General features: G+C 42.7%; 1 protein-coding gene across 5 annotated transcripts in view; it reads left to right on the forward strand.

Moving 5' to 3' along the window:
- TPCN1 (two pore segment channel 1) overlaps window positions 1-27,214 on the forward strand; it is a 153,284-nt gene that overhangs the window by 40,853 nt on the left and 85,217 nt on the right. For all 5 annotated transcript variants that reach the window (XM_073554121.1, XM_073554120.1, XM_073554123.1 and 2 more), the window contains 4 exons: window positions 5,667-5,783; window positions 10,543-10,667; window positions 22,824-22,872; window positions 26,091-26,154. In XM_073554121.1, the coding sequence (XP_073410222.1) occupies window positions 5,667-5,783; window positions 10,543-10,667; window positions 22,824-22,872; window positions 26,091-26,154 (355 nt within the window). The remainder of the gene's footprint in view (window positions 1-5,666; window positions 5,784-10,542; window positions 10,668-22,823; window positions 22,873-26,090; window positions 26,155-27,214) is intronic.

Genomic DNA, 27,214 nt, shown 5'->3' on the forward strand with positions numbered 1-27,214 from the left:
GGTGCCCGCTCCTTCCTGGGTGCCAAATATCAGGCCCTTAACCACTACCTCCTGAAACTGAAGGTACAACGTATTGGTGTGGCCTGCACATCGTGACAGCAGGAAAGCGTTGAGCATTGCTATTTCTACGATGTACACGGCCAGCTTTTTGTACCACACCTTGGCCTTTTTCAAAGCACTGTACGGTTGAAGGAGTTGATCAGAGAGATGAATGCCCCCTATATCTTTGTTGTACCTCAGTACACAGTCCGGTTTGCCGACCTGAGTAGAGGTACCTTGTACAGTGTTGAGGATGCTCCCATCACCGTGAATGGTGGACAAGAGAAGGACATCCCTCTTGTCCTTGTACTTGACCACCAGTAGGTGGTCGCTACATTCGTCTCTGCTGTCACCCCTTCTGAACATCTGCCCAAGTAGCGTTTTTGGGAGGCCTCTCTGATTTTTGCGGACAGTACCGCAGACTGCGGTACCTCGCGCAGAGAGGGATTTGAAGAGTGGGATGCTGGTATAAAAGTTATTGGTGTAGAGGTGATAATCTTTATCCAGCAGTGGGTGTACCGAATCCCACACAATTTTCCCACTCACTCCCAGGACAGGAGGAAATTCAGGGGGTTCAATCCTGGTGTCCCTTCCTTTGTAAACTCCAAACCTGTGGCTAGCCCTCTTGCTGGGCAGGTTGTGATGAAATCTGAGCCTTCCCTTAAAATGAACTAAGGACTCATCCACGCAGATGTCCCTTTGGAGCACATACACTTCAGTAAACCTTTTGTTGAAGTGTTCTATGACCGGCCGAACTTTGAACAGACGAAGTTGGGGTCATCTCGTGGGGGACACTGTGCATTATCGGTGTAATGCAGGAATTTGTGGATGGCCTTAAAACGCGTCCGGGCCATGACCATTCGGAACACTAGAGTGTTGTATAAAATATCACCACTCCAATATTGCCGAATTTATGGCTTCTTCAGGATCCCCATGTGAAGGACCAGGCCCCAAAACTGCATCATTTCAACTGCATCTACAGGAGACCAGTTAGAAAATGATGAACGATGAACCGGGGTTTTGTTCTAAAAATTGATGAGCATATAAATTAGTTTGTCCCACCATGAAATTAACAAAATCCTCAGAGAAAAAGACTTTGAAAAAGTCTATTTCTGTGAGACCGGTGGTGTCAAACTTGATTCCTGATTCTGCCACAAAATCAGGAATCGGTGGCTCATAATTTTCGGGGGGCGAAGTCCATACGGGGTCCGCAATGGGGTGTGCTTGTTCATCTTCTGGAATGGTGGGCGCTGCCTCATCTTCTCTCCTGGGACATCTGCGTGGCGGTTCTGCAGGACCCAAAGAGGAAGATGAGGATAAAGAATCCTAGAAATAAAGAAATGTGGGATCCTCTCCCTTGCTATCAGTGTCGGAGGAAAGGATAGCATATGCCTCCTCCTCTGAATAGCGCTGTTGGGACGAATGTGATGGGTGGGACATTTTTTTAATGAAATATGGTGCTTGTGTTAAGAACTTTATTTTTAACTGTTTGTGTATGTGCTTGGTGTAAACTTGTTTGAAAAGAAAAAGCTAAAAGAAAAAAAGAACCAGCCAATCACAGCTATCATGAAGGAGGGTGGGCAGGGACATCCCCTGGGATGCCGACACCAACTTCCCTGAGGTAAGATGGCGCTGGAATTTCAATGCGATCACCACGACTTCAGTGTCGCATTAAAGACCATGACGTACTATTCCATCCATGGTCAGACAGGCCCAGGTCACATGGACGGAATAGTACGTCGGATGGCACAGACGGGTTAAAATTGCTGTTGAGAGCAGGCTCCCTTCAAATATGAGACACCTGGAGCGGTTTGCAAAATTAGAGTGTATCCTCAAAATCTGTCATAAAAACCATCAAATGCTAATGTGAAATTGACTTTGAGCACTACTTCATGAAAGGAAGACCAAGAATTACATCTGCTGCAGAAGATAAGTCAATCAGAGTTAACAGCCTCATAAAGTACACATTGGGCAGCACCAGACATGACAGTTTTCAAATGATAGTAACAAATATTGGTAGCAAATGAATATCAACATCAACTGTCCATCGGAGACTGTGATAAGCTGGCCTTTATGGCTATTTTCCGATGTGTTCCTTGGTGGATTTCCTGCCTTCAGACTAAATTTACAATGTAAATACAGTAAACCGGTACTGAATGAATTATAATGTATGTTTTGTTTGTCTGTGCATAGATGGATGTATAGCTAGAGATATCATTCCTCAGAGTGTTTATTAAAATCTGACTTTATTTCATATCGTTAAGATACAGAGCAGTATTTTAATGATGTAAAAAAATGAATCCACAGTAAGATTCAGTGCCAGCTATATATCCAGGTATTTATTATTAGTTCTCATTATTAGCTTTTTATGTAGGATCACTTTTTTTCTGCAGCGATTGTCATTCCACATTTCATCCTTGGTCTCAAATGGGCTCACAATGTAAGTTCCCATTTTAGACACAAATCTAGGACCAATTTTCTAAACTATAGAATCATAGAATGCTAGAGTCAGAAGGGACCTTAAGGGTCACCATATCCAACACCCTGTTCAATGCAGGACTCATTAAACTATCCTAGACAGATGTCCGTCCTGCCTCTGTCCTGCCTCTGTCCGAAGACCTACACTGAAGGAAAACTCGCTAACTCTTGTGGCAGCTTGCTCCACTCACCGACCACCTCCACTGCCAAAAAGTCCTTTGAATATCCAATCTGTATCCTCTCCCCCCTGCTCCACCCCATCGCTTCTCGTACCTCCATGCGCAGACGAGAACAAGGATGATCCCTCTACACTGTGACATCCCTTTGTAGACCACTATTAAGTCTCCACTTGGCCTTTTTTTTTTGCAAGCTAAACATTCCCAGATCCTTTAACTGTTCCTCGTAGGACATAGTTTGCAGTCCTCTCCGGCGGTGAGCCAACATAGTCAGCAGCCCGCGCCCGAGGGGCCGTCACAGAATGACGGCACTTCTCTAACGCATGCCGATGATGGCATGCATTAGCGATGCACTCGTCTATAGCAGTGTATGGGTGCGTTAACGCATCCGTTAAATAGCGTGAATGCCGCTATGTAACGGATGCGTTAAATGCACACCATTAACGCTATGTGAACTCAGCCTTAAGCTTTCAGGCCATTGACTGTCCCACTCAGCCAGGGGAGGCTAACCCAAGTTGTAAATGATATACACCTGCGTATAGGGTCTCGTCACGAAGAGTCCCTGTCGTGCTACATCTTTGAGGGTATGCCGACTCCCTTGGTTGAAGAACACAACCCGGTCATAGATGGGCGGTCCAGGGAAGTAGTTAGCTGGGATCAGTCGTGTAAGGACTGCTGCCTGGGAGCTACGATCTCTGCCGTCCTTCTACAACCTACCCCTTCTTCTCCGGTGGAGGCAGCAGAGGTGCTTCCAGAGAGTAGGGGCAAGACTCACTACAAGCTAACCCTGTGTGTCGGAGTCCTCTTAGGAGGAGGGGTCAGGGGAGGGTGGTGGTTCCCTCTGTACATAGTGAGTGTGTGAGTGTGGAGACACAGGGGGACGCCTCTATTGTCAGTTGTTCTAAGAGTTCACCATCTTATGGCAAACGTGTGCGTGGAAATAAACGTTCAGGTCCGGATCTGTGTGTGAATGAGTACGTGTAGGTGTCCACCAAAAACATCAGGTGGAAATGTGCTACTGGGGCCTGTAGTTCTAGGGTGATCGGGCCGTATTGGGTGTCGGCCATTCTCAGCCTGGGGACTTTCCAGTTGGAGTTGCCCCCAGTTAGGCATGTACACAACTCATTGCCAAGGTCGGCACTCTGGAGATTTGTGGCGCTTCCAGAGCCTATGTTGTTGTCTTCTCCATCAGGCTGCGTTTGCCATAAACCTGAAGGTCAGGTGACTGCCGAGGTGAACTCTGGTGGATCGAGGCATCCTCACTGTATGTCGTTTTCTGGTGAGGTCCGGTGTTGAGGGTCCAGAGGCCCCTCACTGAAAGGGGGGTACTGTCACGATCCATTTTTGGATTTTTGGCAGTTCTGGCTCCACTAAGTTAAAGCTTTTATCCTTTCAGGCCATCGGGGATTAATGTCAGTTTTTCCCCCGCTGGCAACCTGGTGTCTCTGCAGTGCTGCTGGGTCAGCTGATGTGGGTAGTGACCACACCCTACATTCTTTAAAAGGTCACCTGATGTATCACCTAATGAGACCAGCCTAGCAGAAGCAGCTCTCTGGTGCCTGCCAAGTTTGGTGTTAAGAGTCCTGTTGCTGTTGATATCTGCAGTGTGAAGCTTTGCAGCAGTGCATATAAGCTAAGTGTGGTGTTTTTTCTCCTAGTCCCTTTTGGTATTTGTCACTTTTCCCTATGTGTAATATCTGCAGTGGCAAAGGCTAGTTCTCCTTGCCGGTCAGTGCATTAGCCAGGGCAGAGACAGGTGATACTAGGGATTAGATTCCTAACGGCGGCAAGGGGAAGGACCTGCATAGGATGTTAGGGGAGTGCAGGGACAGGCTCAGGCTGAGCTTAGGTGGTGACCATCCCTCATTCCCTATCACTAGGACCTCACTTTCACTTTTTTCATCCCGTTGTGTGTGAGTTGCGCCGTCCGTTGACTGACCACCCGTTGGGGTAGAGTCACACCGTGACAGTATCCCATTACTATCATATTTCAACAGGGACAGATATAAATTTATTATGTATGATCACTGGGGGCTCAGTATCTAGGACCACCACCCATAAATAGAAAGGAGGGGATCATGCTTTCCCGCTGCATCTCCACTCTGTCTTTGGGGCTTTCTTGATTATTTTCATAGATATTGACCTCACAGTCATGATAAAAATGGTGATTTATTTTTGGACACATTTATACATGTATAAATACAAAATAATAAGAAATTTTACACTTTTAGAAGACTAAACCCTTAATACTTTTATATACATAACCTAAGAGAGCAGGAAATCCCCTCAACGGGGTCCAGGTCCGTCTCCCTGCCTCTTCTCCGGTCTCTGTGATCGACTGCAGTGCTGTTGTGATATGACTGCTGCAGCCAAACACAGAGATCAGTAAGGAGCGGGGGAGGGTGAATACTATCACAGATTCCCTTTAAATCAAAGTTGTTCATCGAGCATTTTTTGTCATAATTCTGACATAAAGCTGCTTGAAAGGTCAAAATTTTTTGCGCAATTTGAAGTTTTGTCATTTTCACCTCAGTCCTATACTTTTATAAACAGTAGGTGAAGCTTGGATGGGGCATGGCCAAATGCCCCCGATAAATGCATCATAATTTACACCACACATTGGCCTGAATTATGATGGAAATGTACACCAGCCCCTGAGTGGTGCACGCTTCTAACGGTGGGGCATGAATATTGAAAGATGCGTTAAATCCAATTAAATCGCATGTGTAATAATGAATTTGACACGTTACTCCACTCCTATTATTAAAACTGGCAAACAGAATGCCGCTCTTAATGAATTGGGGCCAAGGTGTCGAATTTATTGTCTTGGGCTCTTTTTGCTTCTAATACACCATAACTGCTATTACAAATATGTTTTCAAATGGATCAAAAATACTAGAAATCTCAAGGAATCAAGTGTTTTTGGACGCTTTTCCTTTTACTCTTTCTTCATAATCGCTTTTTATTCTTCAGCTCCTGGCAGTTGTGTTTGACACGTTCAATGACATAGAGAAAAAGAAGTTCAAATCTCTGCTCCTGCACAAGAGGACAGCGACACAGCACAGCTACAAGCTGCTGCTCAGCCCTCAGGTATACAGAAATGGCGTTGTATTGTGCTGCTGCTTCACGTTGTCATTTGCTGGGCAGGTGACTTATATATTCCTTTGTAGCAACATCAACAAGTGGGATACAGGAGCTCAGATAGATCTCTGATGTCTACAAATCGTCCATCCGCTGCAGAACATTCTCTGTGTGTCTGTGTCATGTGTGTTCACCTGTCAAATCCAGAATAAAAGTTCTAGTAATACTGAAAAGGTAGCTTAAGAGGCCGGAATAGTCCTGCCATTATACATTTATTTTACATTAGTCGTGGGCTCTTTCTTTACAGTATATGCTGTATGCATTTAAATCTTTTTAACCCTTTCGCGCCTGAGCCTGTTTTTGCCTTCGTGACCAGGCCAATTTTTTCAATTCTGACCAGTGTCACTTTATGAGGCCATAACTCTAGAATGCTTCAACGGATCCTGCTGATTCTGACATTGTTTTCTCATGACATATTGTACTTCAGGATAGTGGTAAAATTTCTTAGATATGAACTGCGCTTATATGTTAAAAAAATCGAAATTTGGCAAAAATTTTGAAAATTTTGCAATTTTCAAACTTTTAATTTTTATGCCCTTAAATCAGAGAGTGATATCGCACAAAATAGTTAATAAATAACATTTCCCACATGTCTACTTTACATCTGCACAATTTTGGAAACATAATTTTTTTTTTTTTTTAAGTTATAAGGGTTAAAAGTTGACCAGCGATTTCTCATTTTTACAACAAAATTTACAACACCATTTTTTTTAGGGACCACCTCACATTTGAAGTGAGTTTGGGGGGTCAATATGACAGAAAATACCCAAAAGTGACACCATTCTAAAAACTGCACCTCTCAATGTACTCAAAACCACATTCAAGAAGTTTATTAACCCTTCAGGTGCTTCACATGAATGAATGGAATGTGGAAGGAAAAAATAAACATTTAACTTTTTTTCACAAACATTTTACTTGAGAACCATTTTTTTTATTTTCACAAGTGTAAAAACAGAAAATGAACCACAAATTTTTTTGTGCAATTTCTCCCAAATACGCCGATACCCCGTATGTGGGGCTAAACCACTGTTTGAGCACACGGCAGAGCTCAGAAAGGAAGGAGTGCCGTTTGACTTTTTCAATGCAGAATTGGCTGGAATTGAGATAGGACGCCATGTCGCATTTGGAGAGCCCCTAATGTGCCTAAACAGTGGAAACCCCCACAAGTGACCCCATTTTGGAAACTAGACCCCTTAAAGAACTTATCTAGATGTGTCGTGAGCACTTTGAACCCCCAAGTGCTTCACAGAAGTTTATAACGTAGAGCCATGACAATAAAAAATCATTTTTGTTCCACAAACATGATCTTTTAGCCCCCAATTTTTTATTTTCACAAGGGTAACAGGAGAAATTGGACCCCAAAAGTTGTTGTCCAATTTGTCCTGAGTACACTGGTACCCCATATGTGGAAGAAAATTACTGTTTGGGCACACGGTGGGGATTGGAAGGGAAGTAGTGACGTTTTGGAATGCAGACTTTGATGGAATGGTCTGCGGGTGTCATGTCGCGTTTGCAGAGCCCCTGATGTGCCTAAACAGTGGAAATCCTCCACAAGTGACCCCTTTTTGGAAACTAGACCCCCCCCAAGGAACTTATCTAGATGTGTGGTGAGCACTTTGAACCCCCAAGTGTTTCACTAAAGTTTATAATGTAGAGCCGTGAAAATAAAAAAATCATTTTTTTTCCACAAAAATGATCTTTTAGCTCCCAATTTTTATTTTCACAAGGGTAACAGGAGAAATTGGACCCTAAGAGTTGTTGTCCAATTTGTCCTGAGTACGCTGGTACCCCACATGTGGGGGGGGACCACTGTTTGGGCACACGGTGGGGCTCGGAAGGGAAGTAGTGACGTTCTGGAATGCAGACTTTGATGGAATGGTCTGCGGGCGTCATATTGCATTTACAGAGCCCCTGATGTACCTAAACAGTGGAAACCCCCAATTCGAATTCCAACCCTAACCCCAACACACCCCTAACTCTAGCCCTAACTCTAGCCCTAACCCTAACCCTAACCCTAGCCCTAACCCTAGACATAGCCCTAGCCTGCCTACCTGCTTTTTTTTCTTTACTTTTTTTTTTATTTTTGTGTTTTTTATTTTTTGTATTTTTGACTCATAGTAACGCCACTTCTCCTCTGATCTCACACTGGCAGATGATCAGAGGAGAAGCAGCGTTACTATGTGACAAGATCGCTGCCCGGCACATAGTAACGCCACTTCTCCTCTGATCTCACACTGACAGATGATCAGAGGAGAAGCAGCGTTACTGTGTGACAAGATCGCTGCCTGACACAGCTGTGCCAGGCAGCGATCAGCTGTGCCAGGCAGCGATCTAGTCACACTGTAACGCTGCTTCACCTCTGCTCATCTGTCAGCATGAGCTCAGAGGAGAAGTCGCGTTATAATGAGGGAGATCGCCGGGAAACAAGCAGCTTTCCCAGCGAGCTCTCTCATTGGCTGCTGTGACGCGACGTCATCAGGACCTGAACCAATCAGGTCTCGATGACGTCGGGGGTCCCAGCATGCATTGTGCACCGGGATCCCCGCGTTATAAGGTATGAGGGGGTCCCGGGGGGCACAAAACCGCCGACAGTAGATAAACGTCGGCGCTGCACAAAGCCCAGCAAGGGCCAACGTTTATCTACTGTGGGTGGTCGCGAAGAGGTTAAAGGAGTTTTCTCAAGTGGTATCTTCACTCCTAAAGATGGACTGTTCAGACGAGCTTCATACTTATAGTTCTGGGCAGAGCCCGCCTGATCTATAGTATGTCCGTCATCAATATCCTGTAACAAGCCAGACACTGTACATCACACGCACCTGTGTAACTGGCATCCTATGCAAGCCTCATCTGTGTGCATTTTTAATACTAGGCAATCACCCCCTCCATGAATTGGTAGGTTTGTGGGTTGTTGCTCCATCAGTATTTTGTATTTAAATATTTTTATTAAAGTTTTTATAAAACTGGGAGGTAGTTAGGGAGGGGGAACAAGAAAAAGGGAGGGGAAAAGGGTAAATGTACATAGGAAGGGTAAGGGTCATAAAAAATAGAGAACCCTTGTAGCAAAGCATACATTAATAAGAATACAAAATACTAATGTCAATAAGAGGCACAATAATGCTGAACCTTTAAGGAGGAGATACAAGAAGGCGGTCTAGTCCAACCACTTAAGGAGGTGCATGAGAAAAATGTAAACTCGTCTAAATTTACTGTTCCAGACATTCCACTTATTAGTATGGGCGAGAATATTATTGTTACTAACTGCAAACCTACATTCGAAAGCATTATGTTGGTAGATTTTGTCTAGGATATCTGAAAATTTAGGAGGGTCAGGCTTCTTCCAAAAGTAAGCCAAGTTATTTTTAACTACCAAAAGGATGTGAATAACTAACTGTCTCACTGACGGGTGTAATTGATCCAAGACCAAAGAAAGCAATGCTTTTTGGGGAGTCAGGGTAAAATTGTCTGTAAATGAGTCAATATGACGAGAAACCTGGAGCCAGAGACGTTTTAGTGTCGGGCAACACCAAAAGATGTGGTAAAGATTCACCTGTTCACATCCTCTATAATAATGGGGGGAGTGGGCCTGATTAATGTGGGAGAGTCTGATAGGCGTGTAATACCACCTGGTAAGTAGTTTGAAGTAAGACTCGTGAAGAGTCATTGATATGGTAGATTTATACGTATTTTTTATGGCAATGTCCCATTGCTCAATCGGAACAACAGTCCCAAGGTAGGTCTCCCATCTCCTTAAATATATGTTCTTGCAAGAGAGTTCCTCTCTGTTAAAAAAGGAGTATATGTTCCTTGAGCTCCAGGTGTTTTTATTTTTAGGCTGCACAGCAGTGAAGACACAATTTCATAATTAAATGCTTTGCCTAATAGGATATTTTGTATCTTATCTTTCAGCATTAAGAAAGGGATAAATTCAGAGGAAGGGACATTATATTTGGCTTTTATTTCGCTGAATGTGAGAAAAGTAGACCCATTGTGTATGTTTTTTATTTTTTTAATACCTAAATTACTCCAGATTTCTGCCCATCTGAAAGCAACATAATGCTTAAAATCTCCTGCTGGGGATCATAGCTGGAGATGAAACTAGTCCAGCTCTGCCCCCGGCCGGGTTCTTCAGCACAACAATAGGTGATTGACAGGTCTTCTCCTATGAGAGAGATCTGTCAGTCGCCTCTAGCAGTGGTGAGTAGAGCCGTCCTTAAAGCTTTGAAGTATATTTTCTCTGCAACACTCTCATGCGGCCAAACAATGGCCAGCAGGAATCAATCGACAGGTTCTGTTTAAACGATCCCCTACGCCAAACATGTTTCCTAGGATTTTGGTGAAATGAAGTCCATTTCTAATGCCCCTTAGGTCTTGGGCATGGAAATGTTTCTGAGATAAGGCTGTGGTGTTTTTCTGGTGCTGGGTAACTCTTTTTAAGATAAAGAAATATACCGCTAAGCAAAGTAAAAATAACTTTTTATACCCATCAACTTCATACAAGTTTACAGTATATAGTTTTCTGTATAACAAGCTTTATTTCATTTTCCATACTCCAGGACAATATCAATGGTGAGGAACAGATATACTGTATTTTTGCAACCAGACAGTTTTTCTTATACGACATTTGTTGATCCCATCCATGTTCTCTGTGTCTTCTTGTATATAAGTGGTCTTTTGGGGGTTTCTTGACCTGGAATATTTATTTTTGCAGAATCCCCCAGGAATTTCTTTCCGACAGTTTGATGGAATGATGAGATACTACAAGCCCCGGATGTCGACTCGTGATCGATACTTATGCTTTAGGGCTCTGAAACAGAGCAGGACAGATAATCTAAGGTAGCAACTGTGCAAATGTCTATTTCTCTTCAGGTTAAAGGGAATCTGTCACACCATTTTTCGGCTATGAGCTGCCGGCACCGACATCAGGGGCTTATCTACAGCATTCTGAAATGCTGTAGATAAGCCCCCAATGTAACTTGAAAGAGAAGAAAAAGGAGTTATATTATACTCGCTGGGGGGCGGTCCGGGTCCGGTCTTGGTCCGATGGGTGTCGCGGTCCGGTGCCTCCCATTTTCTAACAGTGACGTCCTCTTCTTTGCAGCCTGTCTTGGCTCTGACTCCGGAGCACTGCTCTGCCCTAAACAGGGCAGAGAGGTCTGGCGCCTGTGCACTGCATTATTCTGCTCTGCCCCCAACAGGGCAGAGCAGTGCGCCTGCGCCGGAGCCACAACAGGCAGCAAAAAAGAGGACGTCACCGTTAGAAGATGGGAGGCAGGCGCCGGACCGCATCACCCATCGGACCAAGACCGGACCGCCCCTCGGTGAGTATAATATAACTAATTTTTCTTCTCTTTCAGGTTACATCGGGGTCTTATCTACAGCATTACAAAATGTTGTAGATAAGCCCCTGATGTCGGTGTCATAGAATCATAGAATCGTAGAGTTGGAAGGGACCTCCTGGGCCATCTGGTCCAACCCCCTGCTCAAAGCAGGATTCGCTAAATCATCCCAGTCAGATGTCTGTCCAGCCTCTGTTTGAAGACTTCCATTGAAGGAGAACTCACCACTTCTCGTGGCAGCCTGTTCCACTCATTGATCACTCTAACTGTCAAAAAGTTTTTTCTAATATCTAATCTGTGTCTCCTCCCATTCAGTTTCATCCCATTGCTTCTAGTCTTTCCTTGTGCAAATGAGAATAAAGTTGATCCTTCTACAATGTGACAGCCCTTTAGATATTTGTAGACAGCTATTAAGTCTCCTCTCAGTCTTCTCTTTTGCAAACTAAACATTCCCAAATCCTGCAACCTTTCCTCATAAGACAGGGTTTGCAGACCGGTCACCATTCTGGTCGCTCTTTTCTGAACTTGCTCCAGTTTGTTGATGTCTTTTTTAAAATGTGGTGCCCAAAACTGGACACAATATTCCAGATGAGGTCTGACCAAAGAGGAGTAGAGGGAAATAATGACTTCACGTGATCTAGACTGTATGCTTCTGTTAATACATCCTAGAATTGCATTTGCCTTTTTTGCTGCTGCATCACACTGTTGACTCATATTCAGTCTGTGATCTATTAGTATACCCAAGTCTTTTTCACATGTGCTGTCACTTAGCCCTATTCCTCCCATTCTATATATGCTTTTTCCATTTTTATTGCCCAGATGTAGTACTTTGCATTTCTCCCTGTTAAAAACCATTCTGTTAGTTGCTGCCCACTTCTCCAGTTTATTTAAATCTTTTTGAATCCTCTCTCTCTCTTCTCTAGTATTAGCTATCCCTCCTAGCTTTGTGTCATCAGCAAATTTAATCAGTTTACCCTCAATTCCTTCATCTAAATCGTTGATAAAGATGTTGAACAATACAGGGCCCAGGACAGAGCCCTGTGGTACCCCACTTGAGACATTCTTCCAACTGGATGTGCAGCCATTTACGACCACTCTTTGGGTCCGATCACTAAGCCAGTTATGAATCCACCTAACAGTTGCCTTGTCCATTCCATACTTAATCATTTTTTCAATAAGGATTGTATGAGAGACTTTGTCAAATGCTTTGCTGAAGTCAAGATATACTATATCTACAGCATTTCCTTGATCCACCCAATCAGTGATACCGTCATAGAAGGAAATTAAGTTAGTCTGACATGACTTATTAGTTACAAACCCATGCTGACTCTGTTTTAATCACTTCATTCTTATCCAGGTATTGACATACATGTTGTTTAATAATTTGTTCAAAGATCTTTCCTGGTATAGAAGTCAGACTCACCGGCCTATAGTTACCTGGGTCCACCTTCTTCCCCTTTTTGAAGATAGGAACAACATTTGCTCTTCTCCAGTCTTCTGGCACTTCTCCTGTTCTCCAAGAATTTTCAAAGATTATAGAGAGGGGTTCAAAAATTTCTTCTGCTATCTCCTTCAGTACTCTGGGGTGTAATTCATCTGGACCTGGAGACTTGAATTCATTTAGGCTAGCTAAGTGTTTCCTCACTATCTTTCTGTTTATAGATATCCTGGATTCTTCTATTCCCTTAATAGGACAGTGAATAACAGTTGATGTTACATTTCCTTTCTGAGAGAAAACAGATGCAAAATAGGAATTTAAAAGTTCAGCCTTCTCAACATCCTGTCTTACCATTTCATCATTTTCATCCTGTAAAAATCCTATAGCATCTTTGACTTTTCTTTTACTTTTGACATATCCCCAAAATCCTTTATTATTGCTTTTGACATCTCTGTCGGCAGCTCATAGTCGAAAAATAGGGTGACAGATTCCCTTTAAAGGAAAACTAAGGCCCGGATGCCTCAAACTGCCTTCTCTAGCATTCTGGTGTAGAACAGTTTGAAATGTTACAAAAAAGTGCAATTTTTCCTTCGTGGTGTTGCAGATTCAATGTTGAGGAGTGTACATATTTGTGAAAATATAAATATATATCTATAGATATATAGATATATATGTATGTGTGTGAAAGATAACACTGTGCATTCAAGAAGCCTAAATATCACAATTATATTAATTCATCATAAAACATTTATAAAAGGTAGTAGTGAATAGAGAGAAGAGGGGTTGGCTGGGGATCTGTAGTAATCACAGTATATACAAACTAGGATGCATTCCCCAGATAGAGCAGCAAGCATGAATAAGGTACAGTCTATTGCTGGCTGCAGAATGAGTTAACTAGGAATCTGTCAGTCAGCTCATTCTAACAGGAGAATTTGTAACTCTTATATCTGTTTTTTTGTTTTTTTTTTAAAAAAAGCTCTCTGCTGATTTATGACTGCTTGAAAGTTCAGCTCCTTTTGATGCAGTTTGTGTTCATAAATCAGCTAATAGGAGCCCAGTAGAAAGACTGATAGGAATTACACACTCTTAGAATCAGCCTAAGGCTATGTGCCCACGCTAGCGTTTTTAAACGCTCAGGAAAAGGATCCCCTTCCCAGAAATGGCGCGTCTTTTTCCGCGCGTTTTTTGCGCGATTTATGACGCGTTTTTGACACGCGATTTCTGGGATCATTGAGGATGGCTAAAAACGCTCAGCAATGCGGGAATTAATGAGCATGCTGCGTTTTTAGCCGCTAAGCGATTCCTGAGCGGTTAAAAACGCATGCATTGGCACAAAAAGCCAAAAACGCATGCTAATTAATTTGATGCATCTTTTAAGCATTTCTGCAGCGTCTGAGCCGGCTCAAACGCTGCGGAAACGCTTAACAAAACGCATCGTGGGCACACAGCCTCAAGGGAACCTGTCAGCAGGATTGTGCACAGTAACCTAACCTGCCAAATTGCGCAATAACTTTTGCAGTCCAATTTCACCTGTTACCCTTGGTAAAATAAAAAAATTGGACCTGAAGTAATTTTTTTGTGAAAACAAGTAAAATATTCATGTTATATATTTAAACATTCAAAAAATTCCTGTGAAGCACCTGAAGGGTTAATGAACTTCTTGAATGTGGTTTTGAGTACCGTCAGGGGTGCAGTTTTTAGAATGGTATCACTTTGGGGTATTTTCTATCATATAGACCCCTCAAATGTGGTCCCTAAAAAAAAAAAATGGTGTTGTAAAAATGATAAATCACTGGTCAACTTTTAACCCTTATAACTTCCTAACACAAAAAAATTTTGTTCCAAAATTGTGGTGATGTAAAGTAACCATGTGGGAAATGTTACTTATTAAGTTTTTGCGTTCCATACCTCTGTGATTTAAGGGCTTAACAATTCAAAGTTGAAAAATTGTGAAATTTTCGCCAAATTTCCATTTTTTTCACAAATAAACGCAAGTTATATGAATGAAATTTTACCACTAACATGAAGTACAATATGTCACAAGAAATCAATGTCAGAATCACTGCGATCCATGGAAGCGTTCCAGAGTTCTTACCTCATAAAGGGACAGTGGTCAGAATTGTAAAAATTGGCCCTGTCATTAATGTGCAAACCACCCTTGGGGGTAAAGGGGTTAAATAGAAGAAGTTTGGAACCACCAGAAGTCTTCCTAGACCTGGACGTCCAGCCAAACTGAGCAATCGTAGGAGAAAAGCCTTAGTGAGAGGTATAAAGCAGAACCCCAGGATCACTGTGTTTGAGTTTCACTGATGCAGTAGGGAGATGGGAGAAAATTCCACAAAGTCAACTCTGACTGCAGCCCTCCACCAGTCGGGCCTTTATGGCAGAGTGGCCCGACGGAAGCCTCTGCTCAGTGCAAGACATATGAAAGCCTGCATAGTTTGCTAAAAAACACATGAAAGACTCCCAGACTATGAGAAATAAGATTTTCTGGTCTGATGAGACAAAGAGAATTATCACCAAAAAGTTCTACGTGTGGAGAAAACCAGGAACTGCTCATCACCTGCCCAATATAATTCCAACAGTAAAACATGGTGGTGGCTGCATCATGCTATGGGTGTGTTTTGCAGCTGCAGGGACATGAGGACTGGTTGCAATTGAAGGAAACATTAATGCAGCCAAGTAAAGAGAGATCCTGGATGAAAACCTCTTCCAGAATGCTCTGAACCTCAGACTTAGCCAAAAGTTCACCTTCCAAGAAGACAATGACCCTAAGCACTCAGCTAAAATAACAAAGAAGTGGCTTCAGAACAACTCTGTGACCATTCTTGACTGGCCCAGCCAGAGCCCTGACCTAAACCCAATAGAGCAACCTGAGGGAACTGGAGAGAATCTGCAAGGAAGAATAGCAGAGGAGCCCCAAATCCAGGTGTGAAAAACATTCCCAAGAAGACTCATGGCTGTACTAGCTCAAAAGGGTGTTTCTACTCAATACTGAACAAAAGCGTCTGAATACTTATGACCATGTGATATTTCAATTTTTCTTTTTTAATAAATTTGCAAAACGTTCTGTTTTTTTTTTTTCAGTCTAGATGGGGTGCAGAGTATACATTAATGAGAAAAAAATTAACTTTTTTGAATTTACCAAATGGCTGCAATGAAACAGAGTGAAAAATTTAAAGTGGTCTGAATACTTTCCATACCCACTTTACCTAGCTGCAATTGTGCAGCAGAGCCAGGGAATGTGGAGGCAGTAAGCCAAACCTCAGACTCCAACTCCTCAATTTCTCTGACTCCAACTCCCTCATACAAGGCTCATGTTTATGTGATACATTTACTGAAGTAAAATGGTAACGTCAGGCTTTTAATCACCATCAAGCTGCTGAGATAGAACATAAAATACTTTAAAATATTTATTGGAATACAACTTGAGAACACAAAAAAAATTTAATAAATTTTAAATATGCAATACATTATGCAGTAAGTGGGTAAAAACAGTTTTCAACAAAAACATATTGAATAACATTTGTGCTGTCTATGAATGAAGTCTAATACTTTGAGAGCAAGTGAAGCAAGTGAAAAATCTTGCTGAAATGTGGTCAGTCTGTTTGCTATGGGAGTGGAATCCTTTTCCCTGTGGCAACGCATGCTCCATCTTGTCCAAATACTTTTCAAAATGAAACTCCTCATCTGATGAGACTGAAGATATGGTAGCATTAGCACTCTCAAGACCCAAGTCCTCTTTCACTTGGCACTCATCCTAACTGCTACCGCAATCAAAGCTTCTTTTCTTTTTTTTAGTAAGCTGTTGATCATCCAGCAATATATGATGACTCAGGTCCACATAAACCAGAAGAATTTTATTTTCTAATAGTGTCTCTCTCCGTTTTATTGGAGCAGCAATGCCATTTGTGATTAGACCTCCTCTTTGAGACAAGCAAAACAGCAAGTTCTTCCATGCCTTCATGAAAATTTCAGGAGTTAATATCTCAACTTTTAATTTTTTGGTCACTGGTAATGGGTGAAGCAATTCCTTCAATTCAGCCTCCTGTGTCCATTGACCTTCATTAAGTGTTACCTGAGGGTTAGCCATGTCTACAAGAAAAGGTTTCAGCTCAAGCTATCGCTCAATTATTAAATAAGTGCTGCCCCACCGAGTGGCTTGTTTCACAATTGCCTCTTTTCCAGCATGTCTCCTCAAGATTAAATCCATTTTAGGGGTTCTGGCAGCAATAGCCAATTTCCTCACTTTGCCAATCAGATTTCCAGCATGTCCCTCTTGCAGACTATCTCTTATTGCCAGCTGCAGTGTGTGCACAACACACCGCATATGAATAGCAAAGAGGTGTGAAGCACCTTCAACATGATTATCTAATTTTAAAGTATCATGTTGCTGTTCTTCTCTAGTAATCTGTTTCTTCCTCAGATACAGAACTGTGGCCTTCCTCTCAAACATACTGAATCTGAAGTTTTCTTCTAGCTGCTGTTCCTATTCATTATTCTCATTCATCAGTTTAATTTTACTTATGTTTGAAGCATTGTCAGTTACAATAGCAAGAACCTGTTCTTTTTTGCGTTCATAATCTTGCAGAACTTTTTCCACTTAGGCCTCTTTCACACATCAGGTTTTCGCCGTCAGGCGTGATCCGGCGCTTTTGACAGAAACCGGATCCGGCGAAATGCAATGCCGGATCCGGTTTCCCCCCCATTGACTTGCATTTGCGCCGGATCGCGCCGGATGGCCATGCGTTTCATCCGGTTTTCGCCGGATCCGGCAATGTGTCGCGATCCGGCGTCTGGAAAAAACGGCTACTGTAACGTTTTTTGTCTCCGGCGAAAAAGCCGGACCCGCCGGATCCGGCGCGTCCGGCTTTTTCACACAATGAAGGCCTATGAGCGCCGCAATGCGCCTGATCCGGCGAAAGCTGGATCTGGTTTTTTTGGTCTGAGCATGCTCAGTAGCTCTGCCCACAAGACATATATAAAAGCAAGACAGTGGGACCCACAGCCACACCCAACATGCCACCCAAGAAAGCAACCAAGCGCAGCAGGAGAAGGCAGGAGACCACTGCAGCACCATCAGCACCACCACCACCCCAAATGGAGCAGCAAATGGAACAGCAAATGGAACATGCTGAGGAGGGGAGTCCAGCAGCAGATGAGAGACGGTAATTATCAAATCCCCCATTGCTCCAAACTAGGGCCATGGAATATCAAGATATTCATTGGCCATTTGTTTCTCTTTATTCAACAGCCGCTCAAGAGATGCAGCAGCAGAAATGGCATCACTGGCAGCAGCAACAGCAGCAGCAATACCCACAGCCATGGAGTCTGGCCATCAACAGGACAGCACATCTTCTTCTGGGAGCCCTCCCTCGCATCGTCAGCGTTTGACGGTAAGTTTTTATTTCCAAAATCCATCATCTCTGTAATATATGTCTATTCATTGCCTTTTATTTCAAAACAGGAATCACAAGATGAAGAGGAGCTCCCAGAAGAAGAAGGAAGGGGTGGACAGACACCTGGAGTGGGCTCACAATTGGTAAGTTTTTTGCATCAAACGCAGAAACACAACATCACACTACACACAACACATAGAAAACAATGTTCTGCAGACCACACACAGCAAACAAATGCCTACATCCAAAGACATAACATTTTTTGTTTTCTTCTCTAGTCTTCCCAATCTGGTGCTCGGCCAAGAGGTCCTCGCAGTGCCTCCCAGGGTCGTCGGCGACAGCAACGCGGCGGTCACCAGCGTGTAAGTATAAATATTTTTGCTTTGTTTTTTTGCACTTTTTATTTCATTTCTTTTGTGGAGGCTAATTATGTTATTTTTGTCTTTTTCTTTAACAGCCTTCACAGCGTGCTCCCGACTCTGACGGTGAGGATGGAGGACTCGATGTGGACCACCTCATCGATCTCGTCAGAGAAAGGGAGCCGCTCTGGAATATGGCTGACCGCCGCCACGCTGACCTTATCGTTACCCGACGACTCTGGGAGGAAATCTGTTCGCTCCTTGTGGGCCGCTGGGAGGACCTCGATGTTCGGGCCCAGATTAAAGAGCGTAAGTATATACAGTACCGGTTGCTTGATGTAAACCAGTGTTTCCCGAACTCCAGTCCTCGTGGTCCCCACGGATCATGTGTTCAGGATTTCTATTTACTATGGAAATCCTGAAAACATGACCCCTGGGGACCATGAGGACTGGAGTTTGTGAAACACTGATGTTGTATACTAACCACTCCTTTCTCGTTTCAGGGAACAGAATTGTGAATCGGTGGCGGTCTGTGAGGGATCGTTTCAAGAAGGAGTTCAATAAAGAGATGCGGGCCCCGAGTGGATCTGGAGGACGCAGGAGCAAGTACAAGTACGCACAAGCCCTGTCGTTCCTCCGAGAAACAATGCTCACCAGAAGGTAAATATTACACACCACATGTGAAAAAAAATGTTAGATGTAACTTTTTTTTTTCAGCCAGGGCCATACCATGTCAGTATTTTAATTGTTTTTTTTTCTCTTTATTCCACAGCACGGTGAGCAGCACTCGGGAGCCTGCACGATTGGACCCTTCTGAGGCGATCCCTGAGGAGACCGGCACCGAGGGACACTTCGACCGCCCCGGTACATCTGCACCTTCCCAGCCTTCCCACACATTCAACCCATCTGTCCCATCCACCAGCACAGGAGCATCGTGGCCGCCTACATTACATGAAGCTGCTGGTGAGGAGATCGCTTTCCCATTACCCCACCCTTCTGCCCCTGCCACCTCTAGTACACCTGCGGGTACTGGGCGGCAGCGGCAGAGGGGTCAGGAAAAGAGTTATGCGCAAGAGTTCTTGCATCTGAATGCATCTTTCCAGAACTGTCTAAAAGTCTTGTCAGAGCAAATCTCCGCAGGCTTTCAGCAGATCAACTCCAGCATTCTGGAGGTGAAGACACTTCTGCAAACCATGCATTCAGAAGCAAGATCTTCGCCAAACCACACCTTTTTCAGGTCTGTTGTGGAGCGCATGGCAACACTATCTCCTACCCAGCAGATGCATGTAATGCATTCGTGCCACGGTGCTCTACAGCAGGTTACCTCCCAACCTCCACCTCCCACCACTGTAGTTCCTCCACCTGCACCCCCTCCAGCCACTTTCCATCCTCCCCCTCCTATTACATCTGCACCCCCTCCAGCCACTTTCCATCCTCCCCCTCCTATTACATCTGCACCCCCTCCAGCCACTTTCCATCCTCCCCCTCCTATTACATGCCAGCAACCTCACCAGTACCAGCAACCTCCCCAGTACCAGACATCTCCCCACTTCCAGCAACCTGCCCCATACCAAACTCCTTCCCCGTACCAAACTCCTTCCCCATACAACTTTCCATCAACATCATCTGCTCCTACAGTCCCTGCCCAACCCTTCACTCCACCGCCCACCACCTCTTCTGCCTCCCACATGTCCACCCATTCTGTAGCTTTTTCCACACCTTCACCTCTAACTGTTCCTTCCCCACCACGATCCCAGTCCTCTCTCCACACACCCAGTGTCGAAGTGTCCCGCAGCCCCTCCAGCAGTATTTCCACCCCACACTACACAGATTTGTAATGTGTGTTTTTTAATAAAAATGCCCATTGGGTTTAAAACCTTTATTAAAAAAGTTTTTTGCACTTTAAAAACATTTTACAAAAAAAAAAAAAATTTAAATAAAAGTTAAATTATCGTTTCACAATGGTTGTCTGTCATTTCTTTCTGCGGCGAACTATGTTTAAAAAAAAGGTTAAATACAGGGTATTTCAAAGGTAAAAAGGTATTCAAAACCAGGTATATAACTGTGGGTAAATTTTAGCTTTTTGCCACAGTTGTGTTCCTGGTTGTGTTTGAAGCAAAGTATTTCACCTAAAAAGTTGTGTTTATTGTTGGTGATTTCCTAACAATGTACACAACTTTTGTTAAAAGGTGAAATACTTTGCTAAAAATAGTAAGACCATGACAAGATAGCCAACTTTGGTTGGCAAAGGTATATACTGTTGGTCCAGAAGGTACACAAGTTTGGTTAGGGCACAAATCTTTCACACTCTGTCATCCTGCCAGTGTACTCTGCCTTGAGGTGACATAAAGTATAGTGCAAAATTGTCCCTCATTACTGAAACCGTCACAGAACTTCTAGTGGTAATATTTCCAATGACAACATCCATCTTCGCCAGCAACTTGCTCTTCTCTCCAACCTGCACTTTCTTCTCTACAACCTGTCAAAGAAGGGCTGTAGGAACATGCTATATATAGTTTTCCAGTAGCCAATCCCGTTCGGAAGGCCACAAGGGTCAATTTTAAAAACCGGATCCGGCGTAATCCGTCGAAAAACGGATAGAAAAACGGATGAACCGGATGAGACGGATCCGGTTTTGTCTGTCAAGAACAAGACGGATCCGGCAGAAAACCGGATCTGGCACATCAGGTTTTACAAAACATTTGCCGGATCCGGCATTCCGGCACGACGCCGGATCGCGCCTGACGCCGAAAACCTGATGTGTGAAAGTAGCCTAAGGCTGTGTGCACACGCTGCGGATTTTGCTGCGGTTCCGGCCGCTGCGGACCCATGTACCATGATTCCCTATGGGAATCAAAAACCGCAGTGCAGACGGTGCGGAATTTTCCGCGCGGATTATCTGCGGTTTTCAATCCGCAGAAAGAATTGACATGTCAATTCTTTCTGCGGATTCTCCTGCGGTTTGCCATCTCCTCCATTGAGGAGATGAAAAACCGCAGGGCAAAACCGCAGAGCAATCCGCAGGTAAAACCGCAGGTCTTTTGACCTGCGGATTGTACAAAATCCGCGCGGATGAATCCGCACCTTTTCCGCAGCGTGTGCACACAGCCTAAGACCTGGAGAAACTGGCTGCTGTGATGAGCTTTAGTATCTTTTACAGCCAGTGTCTTGGTAACAATTTTCTTGTTGTCACAAACAGGGCGAATGTTGATAGCAAAATAGTTCACTTTGTCACGTGTGCAGGCATCCATTTTAAGAAGTATAAAGCATCTTAAGAGTATTTTTAAGATCCTCCTTTTGCTTCAGACATTCTTCACTCACTAATTTTCTAATACTTTCTCTTTCCATTAAGAGCTGCAAATAATGACAATGGTACACGGTATTTCACAAGAAGCTCTGTTTGCTGTCTTTTAAACATATCTGCTGTCATTGTTACAGTAACTTTGTCACTTACAAAATATTTTGTAACTGATGTTCGAGACGCTCTTTCCTCCTCCTTTGCCTGGCAGGAACTGCTGTTCTCTGGTTTCTTGGTGCTGTTGTGATCTTTTTCAATCACAGCTTTTTAAATGTCTTTTTAGATTGGAAGTTCTTGTAGGATCATTTTTAACACTGCACTGATTTTGAGCTCACAGCATTTGTTTTCATCTGTCAGAAACTGACTCACAAAATATTATTGTGAAATGTTCAAATACAGCTGACTTCATAGGAAGCTTCTTAGGCATTTTGTAATCATATAAATTCACTTTCAAAATTATTTTTGTCCTATAAAAAATAAGGTATATTGTAATCCCTGCAAGAATAGGAAATCATGTATAATTTTGGATAGAAATAAAACAGATTTTGCATAAATCAATAATACAGATGAACACTAGACACTTACTGAGCAGACACATGAATGTTAGTGACCTTCCTATCATTTCTACCTGTTGTTTTTGAGCAGTATATTAAAGGCATTTTGGATTATGGATTATTTTGCTTCATTCATTTTGGAGAAAATTTTTTTCTCCTCTCCAATACGAACTTAGTTTACCTTTTTTATTTTTGAGATCAGTTCAAATTTTTTGCGAAATAAATGTGATAAACAGCCATGATGACGTTCAAGCAGAAAAATCAGAAGCAGAAGTGTTCAGCTCTTTTAATACAGTCGCTCATTTTAATGCATTTCTACTTTAACCCCTTCCTTACTGATGACTGAATAGTAAGTCATTGGTAAGGATCCCCTGCTTTAAGGTGGGCTCCAGCGGTGAGGGGATTTTCATCAATGAAAAAGTAGTGGACACCCTCTTTTAAGTAAGAAAAAAAGAACATTTTATACAGACAATTTATTCACGTCATGAATTGAAAAGGTGAATTATTTGGCATTTGATTTGAATTGCTTGGCCTTTTATAGTGTTAAATTTTTGAACACGTGTCTATGTTGTCCATGTCCAATTCCCGAAATTTGTATTTTACAGGTTAAAAGAATTTTACCACTTTTATGAAGTGGTGGACTTGAAGTGGAAGGTACGGATAAGAGCCACAATATCTTACACTCTAGTCATGGCTAAAGGTCATTTTATATTGATATTTTGTGGTGCACAGAAGATCACAATTCTGGCAGCGAATCGTCCTTTGTAAACAGGTCTTATAGTGCTGAGAACCTTGGCAGCCTATGCGCTCTTAACAATCTATGCTCCTCAACAATGAAATTGCAACATGAAGAAGGAAAAGTCATGTAATTTTGGAAATCACAGGATAGGTAGACCAATTAATGATGTGCGAGTTTGAGCGCCATTTGCACATATACACGCACTTATACGCCTTGGCATATTATTATTAATGGTCGTCTTAGGAATGTTCTGCAAAAATGAATGCCCTTATGCACTAATATCAAGGTCCACTGCTGGCAGCTTCCTTTACAATTGCCAATCTGTGTCATCTCAGATGACCTCGATGGGAGACGAGTTATAATTGATGTTAAAGCGAACCGGTCATCAGGTCAGCGCTGTTACACTGGTTAAAATGATGCCTGGGTTGAAGATATCTGTCTTGTTGTTAAAGATTTGTTTTCAATTAATGAGATTCTCGTGCTTTGGGTCGGCCTGTGGGCTGGTCTTTATTTGGTGCTTTCTGGCCTCATCTTCATTATTGTGGCTTAAATGGGAGGTCACTGATCAATAAGTGACCTGTCTCCTATTTTAAGTATTGCAGTTAATATTGTGGGCTTTAAAAAAAAAAAAAAAAAAAAAGTACCTCCACCAAAATAGCGGTATCGTCATCTTGCTGTATCCAGATTTTCTTTTTTGCTCCAACAAAATGGCACCGGTGGTGCTTGCACAGGTTTAGAGCATCGCTTGTCGATAGATACTATTGCGCCTGTGCCATTTTGTTGGAGCTAAAAAAAAATATTTTTCTCCAGCAAGATGGCGGCACATGCACAGTAGCATTTATCAGTGAGTGCAGGTGTCGGCACCATTTTGCTGGAGGTAAAAACACTTTTTTTCAAAACCCACAATAATAACTGGCATTTCAAATTAGAGGCCAGAGAACCACATAAAGCCCCTCTCACAGGCCCGTCTGGAAACACGAGCATCTCATTAAATAAAAACAAAGCTTAAACAACCACAAGACGGATTTCATCAACCAAGGTATCATTTTATTCAGTATAATGGCACCGACCTGACAGTGTCTGAGGTGTACTGAGCAAAATGCTGATTTGCTTTAAAAATATATCAGTGTTTTATACATTTGTTTCCATTTTTTCATCATTTGCATATCATTCATATATCTATCCATTCTGTGATTTACATAATTCCACTACATTTCCTTCTTGGTTTTGCAACATCTATGTTGAGTAGTGTCTTACAGATACTTCTATGCGCATCTGAAATAGGATCTGTGTGTATAAATGGGTTCCTAAAGGGAACTTGTCATGTTCCCAAACACTATAAACCTGCAATTAGAGTTAATCTGTGGTTAATGGTGTGACAATGTTGCCTTGTCGCCTTACTGAAAACGTGGCTATCGGTAGGAAAGCTTTTAGTCAGTGATGCATGAAGCAGCCACAGTCACCTCTCACAGCACTGTGGGCGGTAGCTGTAAGCGCTTCCCGGTACCTTGACAGCTCACTCTCCACAGATGCGCTGCAGAATGAGCTGTCAATAAGTGTGTTGGTGTGGTTACAGCCGGCGCTCACTGTGTACTAAGCCACAACGGTAGCCACTCTGTGCATGCCTCTGTAACCGAAAGCCGTCAGTCCCTGAAGTAATCAAGTTAATTTTCTCTTAACAGCCACTATTAATTTGCAGATTAACAACGTTTGAGGACATGATCAGTTCCGTTTAAGCAACCACTAGTGATGAGCGAACGTTCTCAGATAATTTGTTTGAGTCCCTGCGTTGTTTTGGGGCAGTTAGACTACCGCAACACATGCCGGGGATTGCATAACAAACAGGCAATCCCTGCATGTGCTTCTGCCGTCTAACACCCAGGAAACCTGCAGCCACAGAGACTTGAACATATTATCCGAGCATGCCGAAGACACTCTGATAACACTCGAGCATGATTGGTAGCTGATCAGTGGTCACTTAGTAGTACTTGACATGGACCTAAAGGTGCCATCCCCCCAATTTTTTTTCAACATTTATAAAAATGTAATATATATATTTTTTTAAAAATATTTGAATTTTGTTTTTAATTAAGTAAAATATGAAAAATAATTTAAAAAGTATTGTTGGTGACTGCCAGTGATACTGCCAAGTAGACAGTGTCACCGATGATTGTGGGCAGCACCGACTCTGTTAGTGCTGCTTGCTGTATCATAACCTGGGGTGAGATACACTCTACGTATCACATGCGCGATTAGATACAGGGCTAAGTGTTGTGTATCACATGATTGGATTAGATATTGAGTTCAGCGATTGTATCACACAGGATTGGATTAGATATGCAGTATCTAATGTAAGTTAGATGTGACCACGCTATAAACACTTCTACAGTACTTACCTTCCTTGTGCTCCCACACAGCGCTGTGTCTTCTGTGTGCTTTGAACAAGTCGGCGGATAGTGATGATCACAACCTGTACTCTAATACTGACAGGCGGTGATCACCGCTCCCTGCTGCAGATACTCGCCTCACCCCAGACCTTCTCTCCCTGACAGCTCCTGTCATCACACACGTTGACTGAGCAGTGTGTGTGATAACAGGGGAAAGTGGAGCCCATAGCATACACTGCAAGCTTCACAAAGATGGCCGCAATCTCCCACAGCTGTAACCTGGACAGTTCAGGTCATGGCTAGAGGCAGGAGGCCTCTATACAAGACATGCTGTTGCCGTCCGATTGCAGTCTCTTATGCCCCAGGGACTGCCATATTTGAGGTGTGCAAGTGTCGTGCTCAGACACTTATACATTCACAAATGAAAACGGCAAACCCCAGTGGGTGGTTAAAGTAAAAATTAACAAATAAACTAATAATGTGGTACATTTAATTTTGTATTAAAAATAATTGATTATATAATCAATAATTATTATTACAAAATTAAATTAAAAATCACGGCACCTTCCCTTTTAAGTGTACTGTCAATAGAGCAGAGGATCATAGGTAATTGTTTCTATATTGACGTCCTTAGTTTTGCAGTTAACTAGGATAATAAGAATATTGAACCCTTCAGCAGATTACTGTAGTAAAAATCATGTTTGTGATTGTAAATCTACAATAGCGATTTTTCTTCTTTTTGGCAGGTGCAACGCATTCGAGAGCACTGGTTTGATGACTTGCCTCCTACAGCACTCCTTATCTTTAAAGGTGTGAGACAAAGCCGCTTTTTACCAGCACCACTGTCGCTGAGTGTGTTATGAGTAGAGTCTGTGTGTGCTTTTTAAGGGCACAAATGAATGGGCGTTAATAGCCTGAAGTGTCAAATAGTAGAAACTAATTCACGCAACCGTATAGTGGACATATTTTCTTGGCTGTATTATGTCCACAATTCCTGACTCCACCTAACCAGAACTAACAGCATAGTAGGCATATATGATCCTCTTAGCTTAATGTGTCTCTGGCCATTATGTGACTTGTATCCTGCACCAATTTTCACCTCTGCAGGATTTTTATTAGTAACTGACTCCGAGCTGGTGGGAGGAGACGAGCTGCTATAATGTCTTCCATACACACCACAGAGAAAAATATCTGCTCATTGTTCTTTAGTTTGTACATAGAGAGAGCTAAGAGCAGCATTGAGGAAATTATACAACGGTCTTAAGCAGTGTAGATGTGAATCCAGCTTTGGGCTTTACTTGTTAGACAGTTCAGCTCAATTTTTCTTTGTCTTCTTCTACCTATTTTCTCACTCTGTTCCTCACTCATCCTCCACGCTTTCCTCTCCTTAGGGTATAATGGCAACTTGACTCTACACTGTACTGAATAAAAGGGATTTGGACTGTTTTTAAACATAGTACATGGTGAGTTCAAGCAGGAGGCAGGTAGTTAAAAAAAGGCTCATAAATATAGAAATAAACCTATTTATTTGATAAGATATATTGCTAAGTATCTTATATTCACCCGTACTATTGATTTATGCAGTTGTACCTGGACTTGAGGCCATACTATAGACAAGATAATCTATCCACTATCTGGTCATATAAAACTTTCATAATAAAATACGTACTGCATCTCCACCCGGAAACAGCGAGTTGCAAAGAAGTCTTTTCTGTATATGTAGTATAATAAAGCAGTTATATTTTGTTAAATTCAACACTCCCTAATGATAGAGGTGACTGCTCTTTAGATTAGGGCAGGGTGTGCAAAGCTCAAAAGTGATCAGTAGAAAATAGTAATAGCATAGTAATCGCATATTATATGCGCTCCA

This window comes from Dendrobates tinctorius, unplaced genomic scaffold (genome assembly GCF_039654945.1).
Source record: "Dendrobates tinctorius isolate UK_male_01 unplaced genomic scaffold, ASM3965494v1 ptg000206l, whole genome shotgun sequence".
NCBI lineage: Eukaryota > Metazoa > Chordata > Amphibia > Anura > Dendrobatidae > Dendrobates > Dendrobates tinctorius.